This window comes from Hirundo rustica, chromosome 7 (genome assembly GCF_015227805.2).
Source record: "Hirundo rustica isolate bHirRus1 chromosome 7, bHirRus1.pri.v3, whole genome shotgun sequence".
Lineage (NCBI taxonomy): Eukaryota > Metazoa > Chordata > Aves > Passeriformes > Hirundinidae > Hirundo > Hirundo rustica.
Window position 1 is genome coordinate 4818424 of NC_053456.1, and position 27738 is coordinate 4846161.

At 37.0% G+C, this 27738-nt stretch overlaps 1 protein-coding gene across 1 annotated transcript in view; it reads left to right on the plus strand.

Moving 5' to 3' along the window:
- LRP1B (LDL receptor related protein 1B) overlaps positions 1-27738 on the plus strand; it is a 498089-nt gene that overhangs the window by 301648 nt on the left and 168703 nt on the right. Inside the window, exons 22-29 of the mRNA XM_058421333.1 lie at positions 5435-5635; positions 7092-7337; positions 13148-13345; positions 14028-14232; positions 16507-16671; positions 17189-17433; positions 24067-24198; positions 25386-25613. Of these exons, the coding sequence (XP_058277316.1) occupies positions 5435-5635; positions 7092-7337; positions 13148-13345; positions 14028-14232; positions 16507-16671; positions 17189-17433; positions 24067-24198; positions 25386-25613 (1620 nt within the window). The remainder of the gene's footprint in view (positions 1-5434; positions 5636-7091; positions 7338-13147; positions 13346-14027; positions 14233-16506; positions 16672-17188; positions 17434-24066; positions 24199-25385; positions 25614-27738) is intronic.

Consider the following 27738-nt stretch of genomic DNA (forward strand, 5'->3'; position numbering starts at 1 on the left):
CCCTGACACAGGAAATTATCAATCAGGAGCAAGTGTATTTCCTAGTGCCTAAATGAGGAAAAGCTAACACCAGTCCAAATGGCCGAAGCAGAATTATCAGAGGCAAGAAAGGTGAATAAATCTCAATAGATGAGGTTTATTTTCATCAACTGCTTTTGGAAAGCTAATGAGACAAGATATTTTTACTGTGGTCAAGAGAAAGCAGAGAGATAGATTAGAGGCAGTGCGGAATACAAGATGAAGTGCAGACTTTAGTTATTGTGCTTTATTCCTTTCAGAAGAGTTTGCGTCTTTAGGCTAGGGTTTGGTTTTGCACTTGTCCTGAATGATTGTGTTAAGCTGAGATTTTCTAAATACAGCTGCCATAATAACAGGATTTAAATTCAGCATCATTGTCTGAATGAGTTGTTGAGTTGTCTTTTCAACAGAGAACTAGAACCCCATTTCAAAGCCCCACAAGCTGCATTCCCTCATTATGTACTTCCTTCTGTTTGTAGCCATGTTAAAGGGGGGCACTGTCTCAGTTTACAGGGCGAACGACGAATTCTCTGCCTGCCACATAGTAGAGCAAAACCAAACATTTTCATCCAAAATTTGCTAAAATCAAGGGTATATGGCTTTAATTTGAAGGAAAATGCAATTGTGCTTGTTTGTTTTGTGGAAATATCACTGGAGCAACCAGTTATGACAGTCATCATTTTGTCTTTTGCAATATTCCTTCCTCCTGGAAGGAGCAAGTCTGCTCTGTGGAGGAGGCCTGTAGTGATGCACTGCAGCAGAAAACAGCAAAGGCACATTTTTGTTTAGCGGCTTTTCCGTTTGCTCCACGTGGTTTGGCCAAAGGAGTAATAATGGCTTTACGAGAAAGAGTTACTGGAATGTTTCAGGAGAAATGTAATTTTCTCTGTGCGTGATTCTGAAGAAATAACGATGTCTGGCTTGCACATTTATGGCAGTGGTTCCAACGAGGAGGTACCAGCTAATTGTCCCCTCAGAGATTGCTGGGGGTGACATCTGATACAGAATGTGGTGGGTCTGTGCAGGAACACGTCTGTGGAGGGAGCTCAAACAGCCACTGCTTGGGGAGGGAGATGGCAGCTGGTGAGAAGAGCAATAGTGGGATGGTACTGCCCATTTTTCTGCTTATTTCTTTTCATTTTATGTCCGTAAATAGTAGCTGCAGGGTCTTTCCTTAGTGTGGCTTTTGTAGCTTTGGTTAATGTCTCACAATGCCACAGGCACGAGTGCCAAGGTTTAAAGCCAGAATTTGTCAGCATTCAGCCAAAAGGGATTTTTCTGCTTAAAGGGATGGTGATCTCAAGAACTCATCGTAGCCAGCTCCTTTTCCAATATTCAGTTAAGAATCTGTGGCAGAGTGTATTCTAAAACTTAGATAGATGGCCTTGTGTCATCTGCCTCTAGTAGTTGAACGTTTTATTCCTAACAACTCATCTGACTCCTTTGGATATTGAATGACTTCTGCCATATGGCTCCCTAAAAGCATTATTTGTTGAATAAATAAGCACTTTTTTTTCCTCCCCTTGCATATCTTCCATTTCTGTTTTATGTTTTTACACTTTTATTATTTTTGCTGGTCTCACTGTCCAACTGTCCAACCTGGGCAGTCCTTGAGCTGCTGTATCCAGTCAGCCGAAGTACTGCAGGGTGCTTGAGCTTCCAGATTTCAGAACTGCTCTTCTGATTTTTTTTTTCAAAACCATCCCATGTTTGTTTGTGGTGATGTGTGATGAAAAATATACCAGAGGTTGCACAGCAGTAGGATGTGGAAAGCAGTCATTACCTGATTGAGATTGACTACCCTTGGGCTGCTGCTAGCCAATTTTTTTCTGGTATTAAATTAGATTAGTCTTCTTTTAAATTAGACTAGACTAATTTAAATTGTACAAAGATTCAACTTTCTATTTTAAATTCTGATTCTGTTCTCCAAAAATTATTACAGGCATGTACTTCAGCTCAATTTTATGTACTACATAAATTTATCGTTTTTATTCCATCTCCCTGCTTTTCAGTTAGTAGTGCTACACCAAAAGTAGAATCTGTGCAATCTACTTAAAATGTCACCTAATTACTCTAATGATCGTAATAAAGTACTTCTGTGAAGACAAATGCAAAAGAGCCATGAATACTTCAGTTTAGTAAGCAGTACATCTGAGCTGTAACTTTTATTTGCCGTACTTACTCTTCTTTTTATTTTTTCAAGCAGTAGTTGATGGCATCCTATCACTGTAAACTATTTTTTATACTTTTTTTTTTCTTTTTTTTCCCTTACATGTAATAATATATTAGGGGGGAAAAATATTTTGAGGTAAGAAGTAGCATTGGTTTGGAATGGAAAATAAGGAATGTACATAGAGAAAATCAAATCACTGGGTGCTGATCACAGCGATGCTGGAAGAATATAACAACAGCAGCCCTGGGGCTGTCTGGATGGGGATTGTCAGAGTCCAGATTGGATTTGTGACCAAAAAAGCTGGTGCTGAGGAGGGCTGGGAAGGAAAGGTTTTCCAGAAACGTGATGAGGAAATTGGAAGTGGTTTTATCCTTAGTTCATGGCCGCAGTGTTTTCTGTGATAACAGGTCTCTTCTTTAGACCTGGGGTGTTTTTTGTTTGATTTTGGTTTTTTGTTTTGTTTTTTGTTTGTTTTGTTTTGGGGTTTTGTTTTGTTTTTTGGTGTTTTGTTGTTGTTCTTGTAGTTGTTTTTTGGGTAATTTTTGGATTTTTGTTTGTTTGTTTGTGGGTTTTGTTTGTTTGTTTGTTCACTTGTTTTTGGTTTTGTTTTTTTTTTTTTTTTTTTTCCCCCTCCTGTCTCATCCAGGAGCCACTTACAAACATCTGCTTTCTACTAAGATCTTTAAATTGAGAAATGACCGCATTTTTGAAACAATGTGATTCATTCTAAGTCCCACGTGTCTTCTACAGGACAAGTGAGATCATTGACCATTGCAGCATTTTGTTAAATGTGTCAGACTGGAACATTCTGTAATGTTGATGGGATCGAGACTGAGCCCATTCTATAGTTTAGGAAGGTGTTACATTACAGCTTTAGGCAGTAAGAATTAGCTGTAAGAGCAAACAGTGCAATTAATGCTCCATCAAAATAGTTTTCCTATGGTTGAAGATGGGATCTGTCAAAAACCTCCTAGGTTCAGTATCCTGACAAAGACTGAAGGGGTGTATAAATGGTTAGTTCTGTTGATATTTGTAGGAAATAAACATTGGAGAAGCTTTTGGATCAGGCTTTCCCCACGCAGTTGGTGCTCAGGCTTTCTGTTTCACTGTGTTACACAAAAGAGCAATGGAAAAGAGCAGATACAGCTCTTGAGGCAATTAATTTATGATGGAGTTTTACTAAAGAGGTTCCTGGAAACCAGAAGTGTGAGTTTCACTAAGGGGCAATAAAGGAAAAATACTTCAGTGAATTTTAAGTAATGATTTCAAGACAGCCATAATATTTCATTAAGTCCATCTCTTTAGAATCTTGGCAAAGATTAATTCCTTGAAAGTATATTCTACTTAAGAACATGTCATATCTATCATAATGAAAGATGAATCTTTCATTATAAAACATATCTTCACTGAGGTACAAGAAAGGCAGGGAAACTGATTTCCTCTGTAAACATTTGAATGCATAAAAGATTAAAATAACAGATTAGGAGCACTACTGGAAGCAACTTCAATTTACTTTGGGTTATGGTTGGTTTGGTTGATGTTGGTATTTTCCATTAGCTTCCATTCTACTGCTGTGTTATAGTAATATATAAAATCAATGATCATTCCGGATAGTAAAGAATAAGGACACTTTTTGAAACACTTGTGATTGCATGTAATGATAAACTGCGTGCATACCATGCGTACAATTTTGTACCATGCGTACAATTTTGTTTCCTCATTTCTGTGCAGTTCTGTCTTTTCAGTATGGGATATTTGGGACTTTGGACACTAAAGAAAATTGTGGAAGCTTGTCTTTCTAATTGCCACCCTGTTTGTTTTCAAGCCGATTTTGCACTGGCAAAATGATGTTCTGTTGTTTAAACCCCACATTCAGTGTAGCATGATCCTGAAGTTCTACTTCTTGCTTTTCTTCACCAAAAGTGAAAACAATCTCACATTTTCTTGTGAGTGCTGCAGAATCAAACTGGTTTTTGCAGTGCTCTTGTTTCACTTTTATCCCCTTGACTTTGTGAGAACATCAGCATTTTTTGCAACAGAAGACTAAAATGTCAAACCAAATGCATTAAGCTGATCTTCAACAAATGTGTCCTTTTAAGAAAATTGAAATCTGATATTGCATGAGCTGGGAAGGGTGGGCAGAAAGTTGTGCCAGTTCCTGCTGAGCAGGTTTGAACTTAGGAGTCTCAGGCTTTGCCAGTCAGTGCCTGGGTATCCACCGGAATTGCTGTGAGTGGAACTAAACATTCCCAGAATCTTCTCTCCCATTCCAGTTGATTTCCTCAGCATAATTAATTCATGGACAAAAAAAACCCCAGATTTTCTAGATCAGCTTCATTACCCATGGTTCTATCTGTTTACTGTTAATTGTAAAACAAAATATGTGACATTTCTCTTCAGTCTTGATGTTATCAAAATTTACAGCTAAACCCTGCTGGCTGTAGGTAGCAAGTAGAAAAATAGGCTGGGACAGGAGCACGCACACACCTGTAAGTGCCAGCATTTACCATCTTGGCTCTTTTCATTAAAATCCCTGCTTTTGTTGATTCTAATTTAATACCTGCATGATTTTAAAGATTAAAACCCTTTTTGTAATCAAGAGGCTTTCTTGCATCTCTAAACATTGATGGTCATCACAAACTCCTTTTTCCTCTTTTGAGACATGATCTGAACGCTGGTTTGACAAAGCTGAAGAAATTTAAGAAATTTCATCTGCTGTAATTATTTTGTCTAAAAGCTGATAATTTATCTGACATCACTGGGGAACGGGTTGTGTCTACTTCCTAGAAAGATTCTTTGTTTTGCAAACCCGTGCTAATTAAAAGTCATGTATTGAAACATTGCTCCCATGGAGGGCTGTTGCAGTAGAAGATAAAAGAAGAGAGATGAAGAAAAGCAGAAATTAAAAATAATTAGGAAATTTTAGCATCATTTGGTGTATTTAACAGATTTGGAGGTTGTGTTATGCCTGTATGCAGTTTTGTTCAGCACACATATGAGTAGTACTGGTGTTTCTGGAAAATCAGACTGTCAAAAGTTCTGTGGACAACGCTTCAGGGTGTAAGTGCAAGTTGGTTTCTTTCTGCTCATCCAAGAAGAAAAAAGCATTAAGAGAAAAGAATAATAATAACAAAAAAAAATCTGTATATTGCTTTGAAGGTTTTTTTTGTTTGTTTGTTTGTTTTCCCTCCTAAAGTTTGCTTCCAGTCTGATTTCCTGTGTTTATTGTCTCTTTTCCCCAAGGGAGATGCATTAGCAAAGCGTGGCTATGTGATGGCGATATTGATTGTGAGGATCAGTCTGATGAGGATAATTGCGAGGGCTATTTGTGTGGACCACCAAAATACCCTTGTGCTAATGATACCTCCATCTGCCTACAGCCTGAGAAGCTCTGCAATGGGAGAAGAGATTGTCCTGATGGATCTGATGAAGGCGATCTTTGTGGTACTTCTTTCAGACACCTTTTTCTGGTTGCTCATGATAACTGTTGCGATACCTCCTGTTGGGAAAAAGGTTCTCTCGTACTGAAATTTTAGCACTGGAGCCTCTGTGAGGACTTTTGTTTAGTTAAAATCATGCCGAGTTTGTGCTTGAAGTTTTAGTTTTCTTCAAATAAGGCAAAGGAGATGAGTCTTTCGTTGTCAAACCCCTCAAAACATTCCTGGAGGTAAACAATTTAAAGGGCATCGATGTGTAGGGAAGCAGTTAATCTCATTTGCAGTTCTATCCAAATTCAAAAGCTTCAGTTCATGCCATAGAATGGTTCAGCTTGGAAGGCACCTGAAAGGTCATCCCGTTCCACCCTAATGCTTAGGCAGGGGTACTTCTGATAGACCAGGTTACCCCCAGCCCCATCCGACCTGGCCTTGGACACTTCCAGGGCTCCAGGGGCAGCCACAGCTTTTCTGGGCACCCTGTGCCAGGGCCTCAGCACCCTCAAAGTCAAAAATATCTTCCCACTGTCAAATCTAATCTGTCCTCTGTCAATTTGAAGCCATTCCTCCTTGTCCTGTCATTGCAGGCCCTTCTCCAAAGTCTCTCCCCAGCTCTCCTGGAGCACCTTTAGTCCTGGAAAGGGCTCTGAGGTCTCCTTGGAGCCTTCTCTTCAGGTGAACACTCCCAGCTTTCAGTCTGTTTGCAGTGCAGAACTGCTCCAGCCCTCAGAGCATTTTCATGGCTTTCCCTGTACTTCAGAATGTCCCCATCCTCATGTTGGGGGCCCCCAAGCTGGATTGAGTCCTTCAGGTGGGGTCTCAGAAGAACAGAGGGGAAGAATCTCCTTCTTTTGAGGTCCAGCTTTATCCAATGCAGTCCGGGACACATTTGGCTTCCTGGGCTGTGAGCTCATGTTTCCAGGTCACCAACAACTCCACTTCCTCCTCCTCAGGGCTGCTTTCCATCCATTATTTTCCCAGCCTGTATTTGTGCTTGTGATTGTCCTGACTCAGTGCAGGCCCTGCTATTTGGCCTTTTGAACTTCAAGTTGTCTGCACAGATCCTGCTTTTCAAGCCTGGCAAGCTCCCTCTGGATGGCATCTTTACCCTGCTGCATCACTCACACACCTGTCTCATCAGAAACTTGCGGAGGGTGCCCTCAATCCCACTGTCCATGCCACTGATAAGGGTGTTAAACAGTCTCAGTCCCAACACCAGCTCCTGAGGATCACCACTTGGACACAGAGCTTTGCTAAAATCTTGAACGGTTGCCGAAAAACTACCAGACGAATGGCTACACATCAGATAATTTTAAAAACAACTATAAAAATATAATTCTTAGAAATATAAAATTTTGTTTGCCCATCTTGGAGGCCTTTGGAGTTGTTTAAGATGACTTTACTGCATACAACATAACTGACAGCTTTTGCAGCCCTTAATTATTGTTTTTTCCATGTTATTTCAGACGAATGTTCACTAAACAATGGTGGATGTAGCCATCAGTGTTCTGTGGTTCCTGGAGGAAGGATTGTGTGCTCCTGCCCTGCAGGGTTCAATCTTACTGCAGACAACAAAACTTGTGAGATTATGGATTACTGCACCAAGCACCTGAAGTGCAGCCAAGTTTGTGAACAGCATAAAAATACTGTCAAGTGCTCATGTTACGAAGGCTGGAAGCTCAGTAAGGATGGAGAGAGTTGTGTTAGTACTGGTAAGCTGAAATTTGGTGCATGTTCAATACTCAGGATGTTAGTAGCTGTGATGGCCATTTACTGAGAGCTTCTTAAACTTTTTTTTTTTCTTTTTTTTCTCTTCTTCTTTTCCCCTTTTTTTTGTTCTATATAAAAAACATACGGGATTGTCCAAATGTGGGGTTGATTGCAATATAAGGACTCATTAAAACTGTCCCTGTTCTTGATGTGCAAAGGGGCATTGAAATATTAGGCTGTTGCTGACCTAAGAATGCTAATACCAGATGTTTCTAGGGATGTTAAGACGATACAATTCTGAAACAGTTTGAAGTTCTAGTTTTCCATGTACAGTTTATATGCATGGGCATACACGTATATACACAATTTTGCATTCTATATGGGGGATTTACTGTGTATTTTTAAGAAATGGGTCAATCAGGATATTGATCAGTAACGCTTGGGGGTTCAGAAGGTTAATTTTGAGTGTGCCATTATTTGCTGCTTGTTAGCATTCAATATTTAAGCTGTTTTTTCCCCCTGAGGCATTCTGGCACTTGCTTTTTGACAGCAATAAGAGCCTGCTCAGCTCACTAATCAAGGTGAAAATCAACATAAGCCAAAACAGGAGAGGGGAATGTATTCCCCTCATTGTTCACTATTAATAGGCACTGAAGCATCATTTGGAAACTGTGTTAGGGGTGTTTTATCAGGTGCAGCGCTGTGTGTAAAACAGAAACATGCATGTGCAATATAAACTGTTATCACACCTTTACCTCCGTGGTAGGAACTTAAAAATAGTTTGCTTTCTAGATTTTCATAATTCAGTCTTCTTTGATTCAGGATTATTTGGTAATTTTGTTCAATATTATCTCTATTCTTTCATAGAGTTTTTGAAACTCTGAACAGAAATATCTTCCACATTGTCTTTTGCTGAGTTGGATATTTCACAATTCAGTAAATGTGATTAGGATATTCTTTATTTGTTCTTACTCTGCATTGATTGCTGTTAACATTCTTTCTTTATGTCAGTGCTTTGGTCTGGTTCTCAATGATTTTTGAGCAATCTGATTTTCTATATTATGGACACTTCCAGTAATTGAAAAAAGTGCATTCTTACTGAGTTAAAGAAATGAGAGGATTAAAAGAATTTAAGACAGTGTTAGCAACTCATACGAGGAAAGCTTGAAACAAACTTCAAACTAAATTTGATACAAATGACGAATATTTGGAAAATAAATGGGGAAAAAAAAGTGAAGTATCCTCACTTGTGCTCTAAAATAAGAAAAGTGAGATTACAGTTTCTCAGGTTTCTTAAGCCCGTGAGATATTTCTGCTTAATGTTTACTGGTGTTGGTGAGAATCTGAAGTGAAAAATTGATTTCTCTAGATTTTTTTTTTCAAAGAATGTAATACTAAATATATGATCTGAGGCCTGTGATGTCAGCTGATATAAAGAAAAATGATACCTTCCTTTACAAACTGTAATGACACTACCCTAATGCCATCAAAGCTGTGACAAAATTATTCCATAATAAATATGGCAAGTGCTTTTAGAGGCACAAATCATCTTGGCCCTGTTCAGTTTATTTAATTCAAAAAGCATGGGAAGTTCTCTGGAGGAGAGATCCTCTGACACTTCAGTTGTTGACTGTGCGAAGGGCATTTTAGGAAAGTGAGAACAATTTTGGTTTCTTTTGTGAATCCCTGAGACTCAAAATGTCCCCATCATTTAAGTCTCTGCCCATGAGATCTTGAATGAACTTAAAATGAAGGGAAAACTTTTATGTAATACTATCACAAATAAAGTTCAAAGTGACCTTATGGAGATAAGCTGTCCCCCAAATGCCAAACTAGTATTTCAATAATTTCAGTTGTTATGAAGTAATTCTTAGAACAGCCATAGTGATTTAAGATGCCTTGAACCAGGAGTAGATGTCTATTTTATTAGAAAAGTAATTTATAATCTATTTTCCAGGAAAAAAATAAATTACTCAGAAGAAAATGAGAACGTTGCCCTTTAGCCTTTTTTTTTTTTTTTTCTATCTGAAGTAGCATTTTCCTGTGTATAAGAAACATTTCACAAGTACACAGCAATAACATGGAAAGTTACTATGCAACATATTTTCAGAATGTGGTAAAAGCATTTATTGGTGAGCCCATTAGAATGGAAGTATGAGTGCTGAAAAGGCAGGAATTATGTGATTCTAACTTTTCAGTATCAAAAAGTGTTTATCAGAAGATTCTAATGAATTGCCAGAGAAGTACAATGAGTTACAGAATAACAAGTAGATAGAACTGAAATGCTTGAATCGAGCAGTTCTCTTTCTTGTTTCCTTTTCAAAGCCTTTTTTTGGTTTCCTCTGTTGTATCTCATTTCTCCTGATGTTGTCTCCATTTCTTGAGGGTTTTAAGTGTTGTATTTTTCTCTTTCAGAGTTTCTTCCCTTTCCATGTCTCTTGTTTTCATCTCGTTTGCTTGTTGCTGCTCTGGCATTCTTACATTTCTGATTTCCCAAACATTTAATGGTTCCATTTGATTTAAATCTGTATTGATTGAACAAAGAATGTGTTACAGAGCTCCATTATTCAGATAGAAAGTCAATACAAATTATATGTTTTCATACTCATGTTCCTGGTTTCTCTTGGAACACATTTCAAAATAAGTTGTGCTGATATATTGCACTTGCTCTTTTAAATGATAATAAGCCTTCAGGGGAAAAAAAAAAAAAAAAAGATAGTGTTGTTAAAAGATATTTAAATTTCATGTTTGCATTCAGCCTTTCAGACTTTGGTATATTAATGTTAGATCAGCTCAGGAACAGTTTAAAATTGACTGTCAGCCTTTTCTAAGCAGTGGAAACTGTTATATCACTTCACACACACATATATATATATCTCTTAAAAAAAAAAAATAGAGGATGGTATCTGTCTGTTTGAGCCGTCTTAGCTGGTTTGAAACTCAAACTTTGTGATAATTTCCAGATACCTCTCAACACTAAAATGGAGAGGGGAGTAATCCAGTCCTCTCTGAGCTGTGTCAACCTCTTAATGAATGTTTTTTCCAGAATCTTTATGAATTTACTGTTTTTCTTCAAGGTAATTTTCATGAAAGCACAGTGTAGATTGTTAGCTGTGCTGCTGTCACTGCAGCAAGCTTCAGTCAAGCAATTGGGTTCAGTCAGAATTTTTCCTAAGAAAGTATTTTGAATTTAACACTCTGAAAAATGTGAGGCATTATACTTTATGGAGTCTTTTTTGAGGGCATTGTTTAGGCACTTTTCTTCTGTCAGAGGGGGTTTTTTACTGTTTTTCATGTAGTTTATGCTTTGTTTGCATCATATATTTTATACACTAACCTTTATGGGAAAATATTTGAGAGAAATCATACATTTCTGCACTTTGTCTAAAAAAATTTTAACAGTTAATTTTCCCGAAAGTTTTAAAGATTGTAGTCAATAACCATTATATTGAGTTGAGACTTTGCAGAAATGTTTTCAATTAGTTTGCAGAATAAAAAGTATTTGCTCTCAATTTCTAGAAGAATAATCAGGAAAATAATACCAAATTTTGGGTTTATTGCGTGACGGAAGAATAATTTTTAAAAAGTGTATATATATATATATATATTTGATTGAGCCTGAAAATTCCAATTCACTGTAATGCAGTTGATTTTATAGAGCCATGGAATGATCAGGTTGGAAGGAAGATCAAAGCCTAGCTAATACTGCTGCTGTTTATCTGCTTTTCCAAGACCTTCAGGACTCCTTCAGTGCTAAACTCCCAAGTTTCCCAGGGGTGAAATGTTTTGTTTACTCACTCTCCAGAAGATTTTTGTTTTTCTGGTCTTTCTGAGTCTTCCTGGTCCAGTTTAAGCCTTTAATCCTTGCCCTACTTGTTATTTATACAGAAAACAGGATTTTTCCCGTTTTCAACTCATAAGCCTTTTATGTCTTAAGGGAATTTTATTCTCATCGTCTTATTCCGTTTTTTGGACTAAGCAGTTCCAGATTGTTCGTTCTTGCCTTGCAGGCCCTGATTTCTGGGCCTCTTGGAGCACCTGCTCCTTTCCCCTTGTATTCTGTATTGGTTCACACTCTTCAAGAGCTGTGTTCGGAGGAGGGTGCAGTGTTGCAGGCTGTTGTCAGCCAAGCCTAGGGTTTTGTCACGTTGATTTCAATTGTAAATCCTGTCAAGGTCCCATTGAACTTTAATCCTTTTCACAAAGATAATTTGCACCCTAGGTTATTTATCTTGAACTCTACTTACTCTACGTTGAATTAAAAAAAACAATCTAAGGCAACACACATTTATTAGGTTTCTTTTTCTTCCATTTTGTTGTTAATTACTGAGAAATACAAAAAAAGCCGCTGGTGAGGATGAAGACTTGTGTTCTTATGCATTGGAATTGGCAAAAAAACCTGATAGGTCAGTAGCCTCCGCATAATAGCTGCCAATTTATCAGAATTTGGGAAGAGCCATTAAAGTGTGTCTCAAGTTCAGAGAAGTGGTGTTTGTGAAACAACTACTAATGCCAGTGATCCTGTTCTGCACTAAATTATTAAACCACTGCAGAGCTTTGAAAAATTTGCTTTACGGAAAGTCATTCATTGTTTTAACAAATCGGGGGAGGTCATTTGGAAAGTTCAAGCCAGATGGAGAACGAATGCTTCGAGAGCAGAGGCACAGCTCTGCTGAGGCGCCTGCTTGGCCTAAACCACCGCGGATAACTTGGTCTGTGTGTGCAGTGGGTGTCAGGGAAGAGGAGCTGCAGGAGGACGTGAAGTGTTCAAGAGATAACTGAGGATTTTGAGGGTCTCCTAGCAGCCTTGAGAAGCAGGAGTATTGCCATAAACTGCCAATAATCTTCCACATAAATAACTTTAATTGTATGGAAAGCAAACCTCTGGGTATAATCTGTGTTTCCCTCTAGGAGAAGGAGCTCAAAGTGTTTGGGGGGGGACAACTACGTCCCCATAGAAAAGGATCACTAAGAAAAAAAATCTTAATCAAAGTGGATATACTGAGTGTATTCAGCAGTTTGTAGAATCCAATTTTTTGTCCTCCTTGTTTGTTTTATTAACACAGCTACTTGTTTGAAAAACATTTCCTAATCTATGTAAGAACTATAATTAAAAAAAAAAGCAATTCCATAGTACGGTTGACCAGTGCTGATCGTGTTTACAGATATTTTTATGCACATTGAAATCAACTCACTGGCACGAATCATGTACCATTAATTCAGTAACAATGGGAGGAGAAAGTCACTGGTAGCTGGATTTGTGATGATGTTTGTGATGTATCAGTAAGCACATCAAATGTTCATTTTCTTGCTTGTTAGTTTGGCATGAGGGGTTTTTGTGAGCACTTCAATTGAAAATGCAAGGTACACTGTATATTCAAAAGGTACTTTATGTATTAGTAAATTTTATTTCAGCAGATTGGCCTTTGAAATTATGTATATTTTAATGGTTTCATTCTTCTGAACCGTTTGAAAAGCAGATTTTAAATTTGATAATGTGACTTTTTAAAGCTCTAATTATGGCCTCATTGTGCTAGAGCTACAAAATACGGTTCAACAGTTGAGTGATATTCCCAAATTTAATGTCTAATATCTCTAGTTGGGATCAAAGATAATGCTAGAAGGGAGAATTAAGAAGTCTGTTGGACTGAAAAAGTAATTGAAAGACTCCTTATCAAAAGATGAATTGTTTTAATCATCTCTTTCTCTGGATAAAGTATTCTGTTGTTCACCTTCCACTTGTCATTTGTATCAATTTGTAGCAATATCTTTTTTTATTATTCCTTTGAAATGTTTAATCTTCATCTTCCAGATCCATTTGAAGCTTTCATAATTTTTTCTATTCGACATGAGATCAGAAAAATTGATCTTCACAAGCGTGACTACAGCCTCTTAGTCCCTGGTCTAAGAAATACAATAGCCCTGGATTTTCATTTCAGTCAGAGTTTACTGTACTGGACAGACGTGGTGGAGGACAAAATTTACAGGGGCAAGCTCTCTGATACTGGAGGTGAGGATTGAATCTTTATTTTCTTAATGGCGAGAACACCTCAGTTACGAGGTCAGTCGTAACTGAGCTGCCATTCACAGAAACAGAATTTATGATGGCATTCTGCCTTTAAAAAAGGGTTGTACTTAATTTCCAGGCAGAAGAAAAAACTTTAGTTATCAAAGTTTCCTTTTGCAGTATGCTTTAGGGGGAAGAAAATGACAAATGCAAAGAACTGGTGTTTCTTCCCGGTCCAATGAGTGCAATATTGATTTATTTCTTTTCTCTTTTTCAGTTTATCTTCACCTTATTAAAAAAGTATAAGAATTTATCAGATGCTTGATTAATTATCTTCTCTCACTAGGTGAAAGATTCTGCTCCAAAATTTTATAACATCCAGAAAGACTTTTTCCTTGCTCTGCTGACATAATGATGGCCTATAACTCAATATAATCTCATAACATATACGAAAGATTTCCTATAAAATGTTCTTTGTTGAAGTGCATGTTCCAGTGCTATCATCTAAAAGACAAGCCCAAAATAATCCAGAATTCACTGCAAGAACTTCTGATAAACTTATATGTCCACATTCACTCTACCAGTCTCTCTCTACATGAGTTCTTTAAGAATCTCTTTTCCTCTCTTTTTTTTTGTTTTGTTTTGTGTGTTTGTTTTCTTTCTTTTTTTTTTTTTTTTCTTTAAGGTGTTAGTGCCATTGAGGTTGTGGTGCAGCATGGCCTGGCCACTCCTGAAGGTCTGACTGTCGATTGGATAGCAGGAAACATTTACTGGATCGACAGCAATTTGGACCAAATTGAGGTGGCAAAACTCGACGGCACTTTGAGGACAACATTAATAGCTGGAGCTATGGAGCATCCGAGGGCCATTGCTTTGGATCCCAGATATGGGTAATTATAAATTATAAAAACTTTTTTTTTTCCTTGTTGCAAAGTATGTTAAAGATGTTTAAATGTGGTATTTGTCTAATTACCTTCTTTGGTTATTAGTTTCTAACTTATCTTTGATAGTTCTTGAAAGTATATTTTGAATAATAAAGAATACATTATTAGTGTGTTTTTTCTAAGTGAAAAGGATTAAAAAATTGTAAGTCAGGAGATACAGGGATCTTTTTGTTGTTCACTTACCATGTTGTTGTTTCATTGGTTTTTTTTTTCGATGTGTATGATAACTGTAGCATTTGGTCTAAATTTCTATGTGGTTTATGGACAGGTTTAGGTGATTTTTCTCCCTTTGAGGTAATTTTTTGGGGGTTTTGTTTTGGTGTTTTTGTGGAGTTTTTTGTTTGGCGGGTAGTTTATTTTTTTTTTTGGTTGTTGTTTGGGTGGTGGTTTTTGGGGGGCTTGGTTTTTTTGTTTGTTGGTTTGGTTTGGGGTTTTGTTGGTGGGACTATAAAAATACAGCTTAGATGTTACTGGAAGCCTGATAGCTGAGTGAGGTAAAAGTCACCTCTTGTGTTTGCTTTTCATCTCTAAAGTGAAGATAATACTTGCCAGCTCCTGTCAATGTTTTTTCTACCTATTCATTAGGGACAGAATAAGGTAAATAAACCAGAATGTTATGTATATTCAATAGCTCCATCCTCTTACCAAAATTATTGCTCTTTCAGAGGGGGGAAAAAAACCTGTTTTCAAACTCATGATATTTAATTTTGTTTAGGAATTTGCTACAGTCTGTTATGTGTCTTCACTGAATATTTCTCTCAGAAGCAAAGCAGTGAACATAAAAATAAAGATTGATAAAGGTCCCAAATCCTGGGACCTGAGTTGTGAATTAAAATATATGTGCTTTAATGATTAAGGTTTTTGTCCCCTCAACTGAGATGTTAGAAAGCTTATTTACAGAGTGCATCGCTTATCTATAAAGATCTTTAAAAAGAGGCATCCTGTTGGCAGAAAAATTGGCAGAGAAGTTGTTCAAATTAAGTGGTTGGGAGGAAGAAAAATCAAATCACCACTCTTCTTGAAACTGAAGGCTTAATCTGCCTTTTGAAGAGCTTGAAGCAATTGAGGCTATATTATGTTAGAAGTCAGGAAAGAAAAAAAAAAAATCTTTCAACATAGACAGGAATAGCTCCTCAGTCCTTTCACAAATGAATATGAATAAACACTGGTGATTCAAGGAAAAGGGTTGTGTTAGGAGAGCACAAATCCTGTATCCCAGAGCTGTCAGAGCTGCTGTGGGATGAGCAGGTGTTCTTAGTCCACACACATACAGATCTGTGCAAAATAAACATCTGTAGGTAAACACATCCCTGGTCCAGCCTGAACAAACAGCACCAGTGGGCTCATCCTGTGAGCCTCCCTGGATTTTGAGGCTGAAGGCCTTTTAGTGGGAAATACAGAGAAGTTTTGCTGCAGTCTGGCTCTTTGCAATCAACTCTTTACAACTAACCACAAGTTTTGCTATCAAAAGTATAATTTTCCCTTAACAAGTCTGTGTGTTGTTGAAAACTCAGTAATCAAAGAGCAGTTAGGGTTTATTTCTGTCTTCTTGGTGATGCTGCTTCTGTTATTTAACAAGACACTTCTTTGGTGATAACAATGAAAGTTCTCCTTATTAGAAAAACATTGGAGATTGTACAAAACTGAGAGACATGACAATAAAACCTGTCTTTGAAGTTTTCTTAGCAAGCGTAATCTCTATTAATGCATTAATGACATACCAAAATCCAGGGGTCTTCATTAGAACACTCTTAAGACTAGCTGAAAATCTCTTGTTTAGCCTGTTCCCTGATCCCTGCTACCTCAAATCACCTTTCTTCGCATTCTCCCCTCCCCATCCTTCTTATCTGTGGATGGTTTTCCAGGGCTCTCATTAAAATTTCTTTTAATGAGCTGGGTTTCTAATTATAAAGGGAAGACAAGACAAGCTGCCACTGTATAAATGGACATGGAAAAGGGAATGTTATTAAACCCCTAGTTATTTTTAAAAAGTTCTTTATTTTCATGATGCCTCTAACACTAAAAATGAAATATTACCTCCATGTTACCCTAAGGAATTTATATAGGGAACCGAATTAATCTATGTTTAATCCTTTCATTTAAAGCATGCAAATGGTTGAACCTTTTTTCCAACTGTTGTCTCATAAACCATTTAGGATTTTTCTTCATGCTTTAATATTTTCTTCTATCCCCCCTTTCTCTTCCTTTTCCTCTCACCAGAATTCTGTTTTGGACAGACTGGGATGCAAATTTCCCTCGCATCGAATCCGCTTCCATGAGCGGGGCGGAGAGGAAGATCATCTACAAGGACATGGATACCGGAGCCTGGCCCAACGGCCTCACTGTGGATCACTTTGAGAAAAGAATCGTCTGGACAGACGCCAGGTAAAGTGGTCACTGAGAAATCCTCGTTCCTCCGTGCAGGAATGGGAACTGCAGTGCAAGTGGAAGATGCTTGTGGACATGATGGACACGAAGAGCCCTGGGCAGGCTCGTGTACAATCTGTACATTTATTTAGTTCATAATCCAGCTGTGGGATCACCCATGGCTCCTGGCTCCCTGTGCCTTAGAGGGCAGTTCCCAAATGTCCTCCCTGACACTTATCCAGGCAAGGCACAAATTAGTTCATAATTTTTTAAGCTCATCCGAAAAATAAAAAGCATTTTCTGTTGTATTTCTCACAGTGTTGAGGTAAATTAAAGTATTATACAAACCAGTACTTCGTATGATAATATGAACTTTATCACCTATAAAGTTAATGACTGCACTGCAAAAATTATTAGGCCTTACCACTCTTACAGAATAAGTTTTTAATGATGATTTGCCCAATGTCATAATGGTTGTGTGATTTTTTTTTAATTTTTATTTTTACATAATCTTAAATTTGGGGTTGTCTTGTAGATCGGATGCCATTTATTCTGCATTATATGATGGAACCAGCATGATAGAGATAATACGGGGTCACGAGTATCTTTCTCACCCTTTTGCTGTTTCTTTGTATGGGAGTGAAGTTTATTGGACAGATTGGAGGACCAATACCCTCGCCAAAGCCAATAAATGGACTGGCCAAAATGTCAGTGTAATACAAAAAACAAGTGCTCAGCCATTTGACCTCCAGATTTATCATCCGAGTCGTCAGCCACAAGGTGAATATTCAGAGAATAATTTATTACTGATTGGGGGGAATAAGTATTTTTTTTATATATATATATTAATATCTGAATTATTAGTGGAATAATTAATTCTACCTCCTCTGAGGGGTGAAATCCATATATTTTTATATATAAATACTGTATATTATTTTGCTTTTTTAGCTGTTGTATTTAGCACTAAATGAAGTAAAAAGCACACAATCCATGTGGCAGAAGTTTTTATGGGATAAATGTATATATTTATATGTATGGGTTAGGATGTACCATGCAAAATAGTAATGCTGAAAAAAAAAATCAGTATGAATTTTTATTGCGTGATATAAAAAAAGACTGGGATTATTTTGTACACAAATATTAGAAAGTAATACCACTTGAGGATGACCACCAATTAGTTGCAGTATCTTCCATGTTCTCTGGATAAATTTCAACTTTTCTGGCAAGAAGTTGATGTTAATACAATGCTGTTTTAAAATTTATCTCATGAACACTTGTTGCTGTTCTTTTTTTTAATACTGAGAAGTGAAATTTTGCTTTTCTTCTCACCCAGGGTTTGTAGTGCTGAATAAGGCACTTAGATTTTTTTTTTTTTTTTTTTTTAAGGTTGTGAGCAATCTCGATTTGAAAATTTAAAATCCTGACAGTTTTTAATGGCTGTGTCTTGCATTAGTTATACATAGAAAACTATGGCTAAAGTTTGAATGTAAATGAGTAGCAGCAAGTACAATTCTCACTGCACTCTAGAATGCAAAATATTTGAGGAATATTCTCTAATAACAGATGGAATAAAGGAAAAGCAGCAAATACCACTCATTGTTGGTTAGTGTGTCCAAGCGTAGTAAAAATTGTGACCTCTCAGTAGGTGACATAAATCGTCAGGATAAGTTTTTCTGATGTTTTTATTTTAAAATATTACTGAAGGTATACATTACTGGTTTTCAGTGGATGTCAAATCTCTTGGACTTCATCCCTTTCTGAAATAAGCTATTTATTTCCCTTCTTCAGAATTTACTTTTTGGGGCAGGGTACCATTCTAAAAAGCTGACTTTTGTTTAAGATAATGTGTATGCCCAGCCAGTTAAAATAGAGGTGGAGTAAATATGCATCACTGCACACACCTTTCAAATAAGTGGGGTTTTTTGTTTGGTGTTTTGTTTTTGGTGGGGGTTTTTTGTTTGTTTGTTTTGTTTGCTGGGGTTTTTGTTTGCTTGCTTGCTTGCTTGTTTGTGTAGGGTTTCTTTGGGGTTTTTTGTGGTTTTTGTGGGTTTTGGGGTTTTTTTTTGGAGGGGGGGTTGGTATTCCTTTGTTTTTCTTGGCAATTTTCTTTTCATTGGTCCCCTCCTGAACTTTGGGATTTGTGTTCCATATATGGTGTTTCTAGAGTAGCAGTAGAGTTGCTATTTGCCTTTTCTTGCTGTCAGGAAAAGGACAACTCCTTTTCAGTTTGGACTGGGGCCAGACAGTGTCTTCAGAGGGATTCTATAGCCTAGGGAGATACCAGGCAGTATTCCACAGTCACAGATATCTTGGCCTCCAGGCAAGGAAAAGCTGCAGAAGAGTCATCAGTTGTTCTTTGCCAAAATCAAGAAGTTCAAGGATCAAGTTGTGTATGCAGCTTCTATTTTATGATGTAGAAAACACTGGATTCTGATTTATGATTGGCCTTCTGGGTATGCTCTAAATTTTTGTCTTCCAGCAGAGTCAATTTGTTTCTCCAGATCTACAGTACCCTTTTATTTGAGTTAAAGAAAAGATGGTACTGCCTGATTGCTTGTTAATTTTTTCTTTGAATTTTTTTAGCTATTTTGCAATAAATGAACAGCACAGTGTGCAGGTTAGAATCCTAAAACAGAATTAACAGTAGATTTATGCTGCAAATTTTCGCTATGAACAGAGCACTGCAGGATGAACGTTTTGTATTTTCATCTCCATCTGGGTCACCTGTGTGGGTGAAAGTTGATCAGTTTTTAATATGTATCAAGGAAGTTATTTTGATGGAAATGAAGTAGAGCAGAGCTAAATAAACTCTCATAGCCTAAAGCCAGATGATTTGAGTCAATCTAGGACAGATGGTAATTTAAGGTAGAGGAGTTAAAGTGAGATGTTTGTATGGATGTTATGTTCAGCTGTCAGCAAACCTCAGGGGAGTGTGGAAGGCTTTTCCCCTAATGCAGAATATTCTCAGGAATGCGAGCTGGGGGCCAACTCGTCTTCCCAGAGTCAAAGCTGTGTCTCAGGAGTGCTGTTAAGATGGCAAACACAGGGTTCCTAGGAAGATTTTTAATTTATTTTATTTTTTTTTTTAACAGCCATTGTGTTTTAAAAATCCACTTGCTGCAAAGAACAAGGTTTGTTTTAGTCACGAGAATTTGTAGCAGTACACTACTGAGGATAGTGACAAGAGGGGTAAACACAGACCACTGGAAGGATAACAGCTTGAAAACAAAAAAATGTGAATTTCTCATACTTTCCTTTTCTCTTTCTTTCTTTCTTTCTTTCTTTCTTTCTTTCTTTCTTTCTTTCTTTCTTTCTTTCTTTCTTTCTTTCTTTCTTTCTTTCTTTCTTTCTTTCTTTCTTTCTTTCTTTCTTTCTTTCTTTCTTTCTTTCTTTCTTTCTCTATTTATTTATTTATCCAGGGTATTAATTTGAATTAAAATTAAAAACCAAACATGACTATGACATTATTTTTCTTTCTATATCATTTTTAATAAAAGATTAAAATTTTGGTTAGAAATCAGGACAAACAGTAAATAAATATAGTATATTTATAAAGTATATTTGTACCACTGGGCTCCTTTGTAATTAAAAAATGAAGAATATTTAACTTCATGTTTTGTTGCAATGTTCTATTGAGTCACAGATTGCCAGCTGTTTAAAATAATAAACTCTTACAGAAATGTAGCTTAAAATGAGGAGAACTAAGGAATAATTATTACTTTGAGATCTTATCTCAACCTTCAATATGTTCTTTTTACTTCAAAGCTAGCAGGAAGTTTGGTATATGTATTATAAGTAATGAAAAATAGATATACTGAAATAAATATATTATTATTTTACCTATATATTATATATATTAACTTATATTTTTCTGAGTTTTATCAATAATTGTGCTTTATGCTAAGAGTGTTCCTGTTTTGTGGTGAATATGTAACTTTCTATACCGACTAATTTTTGCAATGAATTGTTAAAAACTGAAACTGAGTCATTAGAGGAAATAAACATTTACTTTAGAACTTACACATCTGATCAGTCCTGATCCGCAAATTTCAAAGATCAGTGCTAAAATAATCGGATATAATAGGCAATATAAAGATTTAACTTGGCTGAGTACTTTGGCCTTTTAGGGAAAGCAGTTCTATTGGGAGTATTGACAGTGAGCAGAAGATCAGATCTGTAACTGGCTTTAAATATGAGTGGGAATCGACTGTCAGCAATTTGAAAGCACCTTTGGATGTGACGCTTTTGGTATTTGAAGGTTGAGGCAGGATTCAAATGCTTTGTGCACTGTTGAAGTGTAAGATCAAACTTTATCTCGCTGAAATCTGGCGCCACGAAGGGACAAGCTCAGTGTGAAGTTAATACAGGGGATGAGTTGGTCACAGGAAATGCACATTGAGAGGTTGTCAGAGAAAGTGTTCATTTGTCTGCTGCTGATGGAATGTCGGAGGGGGGGGGTGTTTTTAAGGGTTGTTGGTCAAGAAAAATAAGCATTTTGTTTAAATGAAGTTTTAGGGAGCGGTCAAGAAGCGACGTGACAAGAGTGACGTGTGTGTATCTGTGCACAGCGCTGTGAGAGGAGCAGACTGACGAGCAATCAGCAGTGGAAATCAATCAAATAATGAAACAGGCTGTCCAGTCGGGGAAAATGCCGGTTCTGGGGCTTCCTGTGATCAAAAGGAAAATAGATTGGTGGGAATGATCAGGAAAGGAATAAAGCAGCGCAGGTAGTGAACTGTGATGCTGTATAAATCCATATCACTCCCACAGCTGGAATATTCTGCACAGATCATATCCAGCACATCAAGGAGGCCTGACAGGATGATCAGGAGTGTGGGATGGGTTTTGGTCTGGGGCAGGTCGGCTGATGCTGCTGGAAATCCCATTTGTAGACAGGCTTCTGTCTGGTGGCAGTCGGTGAAACCATAAATGGCATGGAAAAGGTAAATGCTTATGAGGTTATTCACAGTAGAAACAGAAGTGTTAGAATGAGCACAAGGAAATAAAAAAAGCCAAGTTTTTGAGAGTCAGAGCAATAACGATGTGCCCTCAGGAGAATTAGTTTTTATTAGGAAATAAAGAGCAGGCTTAGCTGTTATTCAGTGCAAGCAGTATGAATATGAAAGGAATGTATAAATATGTGCTGCTAGAAGTAATGTTTAGATCGTGGTACTTTGCTCCTGGAGTTGTGCACTCATGTGGAAACAAACACCTGCTTTATAACACTTCTTTTTTCACCAATTTTGTGTTCTGTGCGATATAGAGGGAGTTGTGACGTGAAGAGTACATGAATTGCACTGACTCCTCTTGGTGGATGCTTGGAGCGCACATGAACTACAACACTCCTTTAAAATTATCAATAATCAACATGCCTTTTAGTTTTTTACTTTTCTCTGTTCTTCTTTTTAAATTTCATATGTTCAATTCCTTAAAGTGCTACTTGCATGGAAAGACAATGCAGAGATTAATTATTCTTAGGCCTGAAGTAAATCCTCGTCACAGACGGCTGTGTGCATAGAGAGGTCAAAATTTCACAGAAATTACTCCTCTGTATTGGCAAATAAATGAAAAGAAATGCTTCTCTGCAAAACACAGGGCCAAACTTTTACAGTCTTGCAGTACCTGTGGAAAAAATGCCCAAAAATTGAAGGAGGTTGGATCTCTAGCTGGTCTCTTGAGAGATATAACAGGGTGTATACACCCTTACAACATAAATGATTCTGACATCTCCTTCGCAAAATTTTCAAAACACTAAGTTGTGTTTTGTTTCTGGTGTATATTTTATAGGGATAGATGGCTTCTATTTGCTAATAGTGTATTAATAATTGGAAAGGCTCCCTGAGCCTTGTTTAACTTCAGTGTCTTTTCTTCAACTTCACTTTTTTTTTGTCTCCCACATGAAGTTGTGAACTTATTACAAGAGATCAGCCCAGGTTTTCTCACAATGTTCCTGATGATACCAGGAAAGTGGTGTTAAATAAATATTTCTCTTTTCTAGTTTCTGGGAAAGGCTGAGTGGCCTCCAGTGATGCAGTGCTTGAAAGGGGAAAATGGGATGATTTAACAGAAAATAGTAAAATCCTGTCGTAGCTTGTTTTTAGGTGTTTTTTTGTTTGGTTGGTTGGTTGGTTTGGGGTGTTTTTTTGTTAGTTTTTTTCTTTGTTTTTTTGTTGTTGTTTTTTTTTTTTACTAGAATTATGGCTACAATTTTATTTAACCTGTTTTTCCAAGATTTTGAATGCTTCTTTCTTCCCAAAGTGCAGGTTGACAAGTAAGTAGTTAAAGGAGTCAGGAACTGCTGTATAAGTTTAAGGAAGCATGAACTTGTGGAAAAAAGAATTGTTCAATGAAGAAAATTTTGTCTTCAAATTTTAATGCTTAAGTTTGAGCTAAATTTATTTTTTAAGGAGAGCCATACATTAGATTGCTGTGGTTATCTAATTACTTGTACTGCAGCCTAGCAGAGGGATGTATTTTACGTTAATTGGTTTTGTTAATTATAAGCTTGTCTTTGAGTCAGTCAATTCCACTTCCCTTTTCATCAATGTTAATTTTCAAAGGTTTTTGTTGTTTGTTTTTTGTTTGTTTGTTTTGGTTTTGGTGTTTTTTTTTTTTTTTTAACAAAAGGAAGAGTCAACTTTACTTTCTGTTTGTGCTTGCACTGTTTCTTCAGCAGTGCTCTGGAGCTTTGGGGTTTATAACAAGGAATGAAGATGATAAGAATGATTTCCAGGTTTTGTAAGACTAAGGGGTCTCCTCTGGTCAGCTTTCTTCCTGCTCTTTAAAGAAATTTTAGCACATCTTATTCAATCAGCAAGCTAGAGGAAGTGACTTGTGAAAACCTACACTTAGGAGAGGTTTTCTTTGAGAAAAGTAGAAGTACTTTGCTGTGGGTTTTTATTATTTTTTCCCTTCCAAATTCTCTTTGTGTGTTAGATTTCCATCTAATATTCTAGCATGGAAACGAAATTGAGAGGAAACATTGAATTTACCATAGTTCATCTCATAATCTAGGTTTGACTGTTTCTTTCACACAATTAAATCATTTTTTCAGGTCCGCATCATGCTGACATTTTTTTTTAATCCCATGTGTCTTGCTTAGGAGTGTAAGATTCAACTCTCATGAAAAGGCTGCAAAACTGATATCTCCCTGGGGAAATTATATCTGGTTGCTTCCTAAAGTTACAATTATAAACTGTGGCTGCGTTAGCAAAACAAAAATTTATATATATACATTTTCTTGGACTAGTGTTGAATATTAGCCTATAAAAAATTATTGGAGCACAAGCTCAGTTAATCACTTAGACTAAGTTTGTCTTCAGACAGAATTTATCCCTTCTCACAACTGTTTGACAAATCTTAATTCTGACGCGTGTTTTTTGCATTTTGTGTGTTTCAATGACTCTGTTTTAGCTCCCAACCCTTGTGCTGCTAACGAGGGCAAGGGTCCCTGCTCTCACATGTGTCTGATCAATCACAACAGAAGCGCTGCCTGTGCCTGTCCACACCTGATGAAACTGTCTTCAGACAAAAAAACATGTTACGGTGAGTTTTCCTCCCGCAGCTTGGCCATTGCATTGATTTTGGAATCAATGGACAAATTAATGTTACAAATAAAATCTCCACAGTGCTTTTTTGATGGCGTGTTTTAACGGAGAATCTGCTTTTTTGAGAATCGATGACTTATTCTAATAGTTGAGGTGTGTGGTGCTTTGATATTTGCTGCCACAGCTGTTTCTTTGTGCTGCTGGGGAGTGTGATGCGTTCATAAAATTTATCTCTGCAAAACAGAGAGCTTTATCCTGAAACGTGCATCATCCCAACATTCTGAGTCAGGTAAGCTGAATAACAAAGAGATGCTTAATAGCTTAAATCTCTACCTGCTCTAGAGTTGTCTTAGCTTCATTTTCAAGGATTAAAAAACAAAGAGTAAATATTAGAAGTGCATCCTTGCAGGGGAATTTCATAAAAAACTACAATACACACTTTTAAGCTCTAAAAGCCCTTGAAATGTCAAATAATTGTGTGCATTATCTCCAAAACATTGTACTAAATTACCCTTTTTACTGTTCATTAATAAAATTCAAGAAATAGAAAAGAAAATAATATTTTGGCATGTCAGGGATATTGTAGGGGAAAAAAGTTACTTTTAATGCTCATTTGCAGGCACTTGCTCAAATCATTCGGAGTTTTGAGATTAAATAGAGAGCTCTGCTTTGCCTTTAAATTATCACCCTTTTACACCAGCAAAAGTTGAAACTAGAGCAACCAATTTGCTCTTTTTGTTCCAGCTCTTTGCTTTTCACTGCTCACACACACATTTGCTGTTTGCAAAAATTCCCTTTCACAGTGAAGCTGATATCCTGAGATACCAAATGTTAATGTCTGTTATGATGTGCAGGTGAAACAGGATTTTTTTGAGTGTACTAAAGAGGGTAAAATGTTTATAATAAAATTTTCATGATTTTTTTTTTCTTTCACACTCCTAAGACCGTATTGATATAGTGGTGTGGTAACAATGTCAATTATGCAGAATTTTTTTTTCCTGTGATTTTTATGCTCTGTAACGTTATTTCTCAAGTGCCACTAGGCTGCAGGTTTTCTGGAGATGTTTAATCACTCGTATAAACACGATTTACACATTTGTCAAGTGATCTGAAATGAATGACTTTGATTTCTGTTAGAGACGTCATGGAGAGGATGAGGAATGATGATTTCCCTTTCTCTAACAGAAAGAAAGAAGTTTCTTCTCTATGCAAGGCGTTCAGAAATAAGAGGGGTGGACATAGAGAACCCATATTTCAACTTCATCACGGCCTTCACTGTTCCTGACATCGATGATGTGACAGTCATAGATTTTGACGCTGTTGAGGAACGTTTATACTGGACTGATGTGAAAACACAGACCATCAAACGTGCCTTCATCAATGGGACTGGCTTAGAAACCATTATTTCAAGAGGTAAACAGCATGGCATTGAAGTAAAAATAATTCCTTCTAGGTAAATGAGTGTTGCAAGCGTGCTGAAATAAGAGGATTCAAGTTCTTGATATGTATGTCTTGCCCTGCTATTGGATAACTGATCTAAACAATAAGCAGGCAGAATTTTCTTTAGGATTCTAGTTCACTTTATTGATTCATAACTCAATTTTGTGTAAACAAATTGGGATGTAATTTTGCATTGATTTTTGTACAAGAATGAAATGGGTAATAAAATCAGGAAAGGAATGTCTTGAAGGTAGGAAGAATAAAAAGCAGGAGATGCACTGACAAAGCTTTGCACTAAAGAATTTCCTATGTCCTTTGGCTACCTGTGTTGACCTAGGAATTAAATTGGCTCTGTCAGGGTTATTTTTGCTTTCCAGTCCATGCAGATCTTTCAGCTTTGGCACCATTGGTGAAACCACAACACGGCCACCTGGTAATTTTGGTGATACTGATGTAATGAGGGGGGTTGGGGGGGTTTTTGTTTGTTGGCTGGTTTTGGGGTTTTGTTTGGGTTTTTTTGTTTGTTTGGGTTTTTTGGGGGTTTTTTTCGTTTGTTTGTTTTTGTGTTTGGTTTGGTTTGGTTTTTGGGGGGTTTTTTGGTTGGGTTTTTTTTGGGGGGGGTTGTTTTTTTTTTTTCTGTACAGAATGTGTACATAAGTACAGAAAATCATTGAATATAAAGACTATATCTGCTTCAACCCTGTTTCAGTACCCTGGAACTGAAGTGAAAACCATTTGTCATCCTTGGTAAAATTTGGTTTTTGTTTTCAACCACTGTCAGTTCCTCTCCTGGCAACACTTGTTCTTCTTTGTAGTGTACCTACCTGCTTGAAAACAGGAAAAACTGACAATGTGAAAGCAAATTTTGCTAACTCTGGTTCCCCAACAGTTAGGTGAATGTTTGGGGAGGAAGAATAGAAAACAAATAGCTCAGTTGTGTAAGATTGGGCCTTTTCTGACTTGGAGAACAAATAAACCACGTAGTTAATTATTTATTAGAAAAAAATTAGTTCAAGCCCTGCCCCTTGTGTCACTTTAGAAGAAATTCCTTCTGTGTTAGCACATTTTGGACAAATATGACCATTTTCCCATTTTGTAGACTGTGAATTCATTTATTTTGCTTTTTCTTTTCCACTGCTATCTCAGGGACAACTTTATTAACAATCAGATTTGTTTTTCAGTCCCAGTAATGAGAACAAGGCTTAGAATGCCTCCTAGAGATCTTTATATCAGGTATTCAGGTGCCCATTAGAGGGACTTTTTGCTTGCTTTTTTTCTAAAAGTAGAAGAATAAAAATGTTGTTTATTATAGAAAATTCTCTGAACTTGTCAAGAAACCTTATGAAACCAAAAGAAATGAAATTCTTTCATATTCCTTTTATTATGGTAGCTTCTGTGGTAGAGTTGTTTTTTTTGTGGGGTTTTGGTTCTTTTGTTCCAGATGTAACTTAAGTTAGAGAAAATTACAATATTCTAGCACATCAAAAGATTGTAAAGACTATTTATTATGTGTGAACTATGTCATTTGCTTACAGTTACATTTTTACACTTCTTGTAAGAACAGAAGAAGCTTTGTAAGCACGTCCTGGTGGGATTCTTCTTGGGTGAAGTTTTATGCCAGTGTCACAAAGACGCCAAGTCATACTTTAATCTTTTTAAGAGTATGGAATGTTTAATTTCTAGTTCCTTCAAGCAGAAAAACCCCAGAAAGGCAGGAGAACAATTTAAAATGGGTCAAGGACTGTGCGTTTGGCGTCCTTTGTCACATTCTGTGAGGCTGGCAAACTTCCTAATGCCCAATCACTGCTCAGCCTTATGGACATGCAAACCAGTCCTCAGCCACAGCCGTGTCAGCTCGTCAAGGGCAATAATCTTGTCAGTGGAAATTACCATGTTAAGCTGACAGAAGATGTGTTTAAATGATGAACTACGATGAATCATTAGATCACCTTTGGGCTGTTTCCTTCTCCACAAAGATGCCGGCCAATATGAACCCAGGGCAGAGGGGCGTGTTGGTACCTAGAGATGGAGCAGTGACTTTGGACCCAGAATTTCAGGCAGATTTTAACACAGATTGACATTTATTTAAATGCCTTGC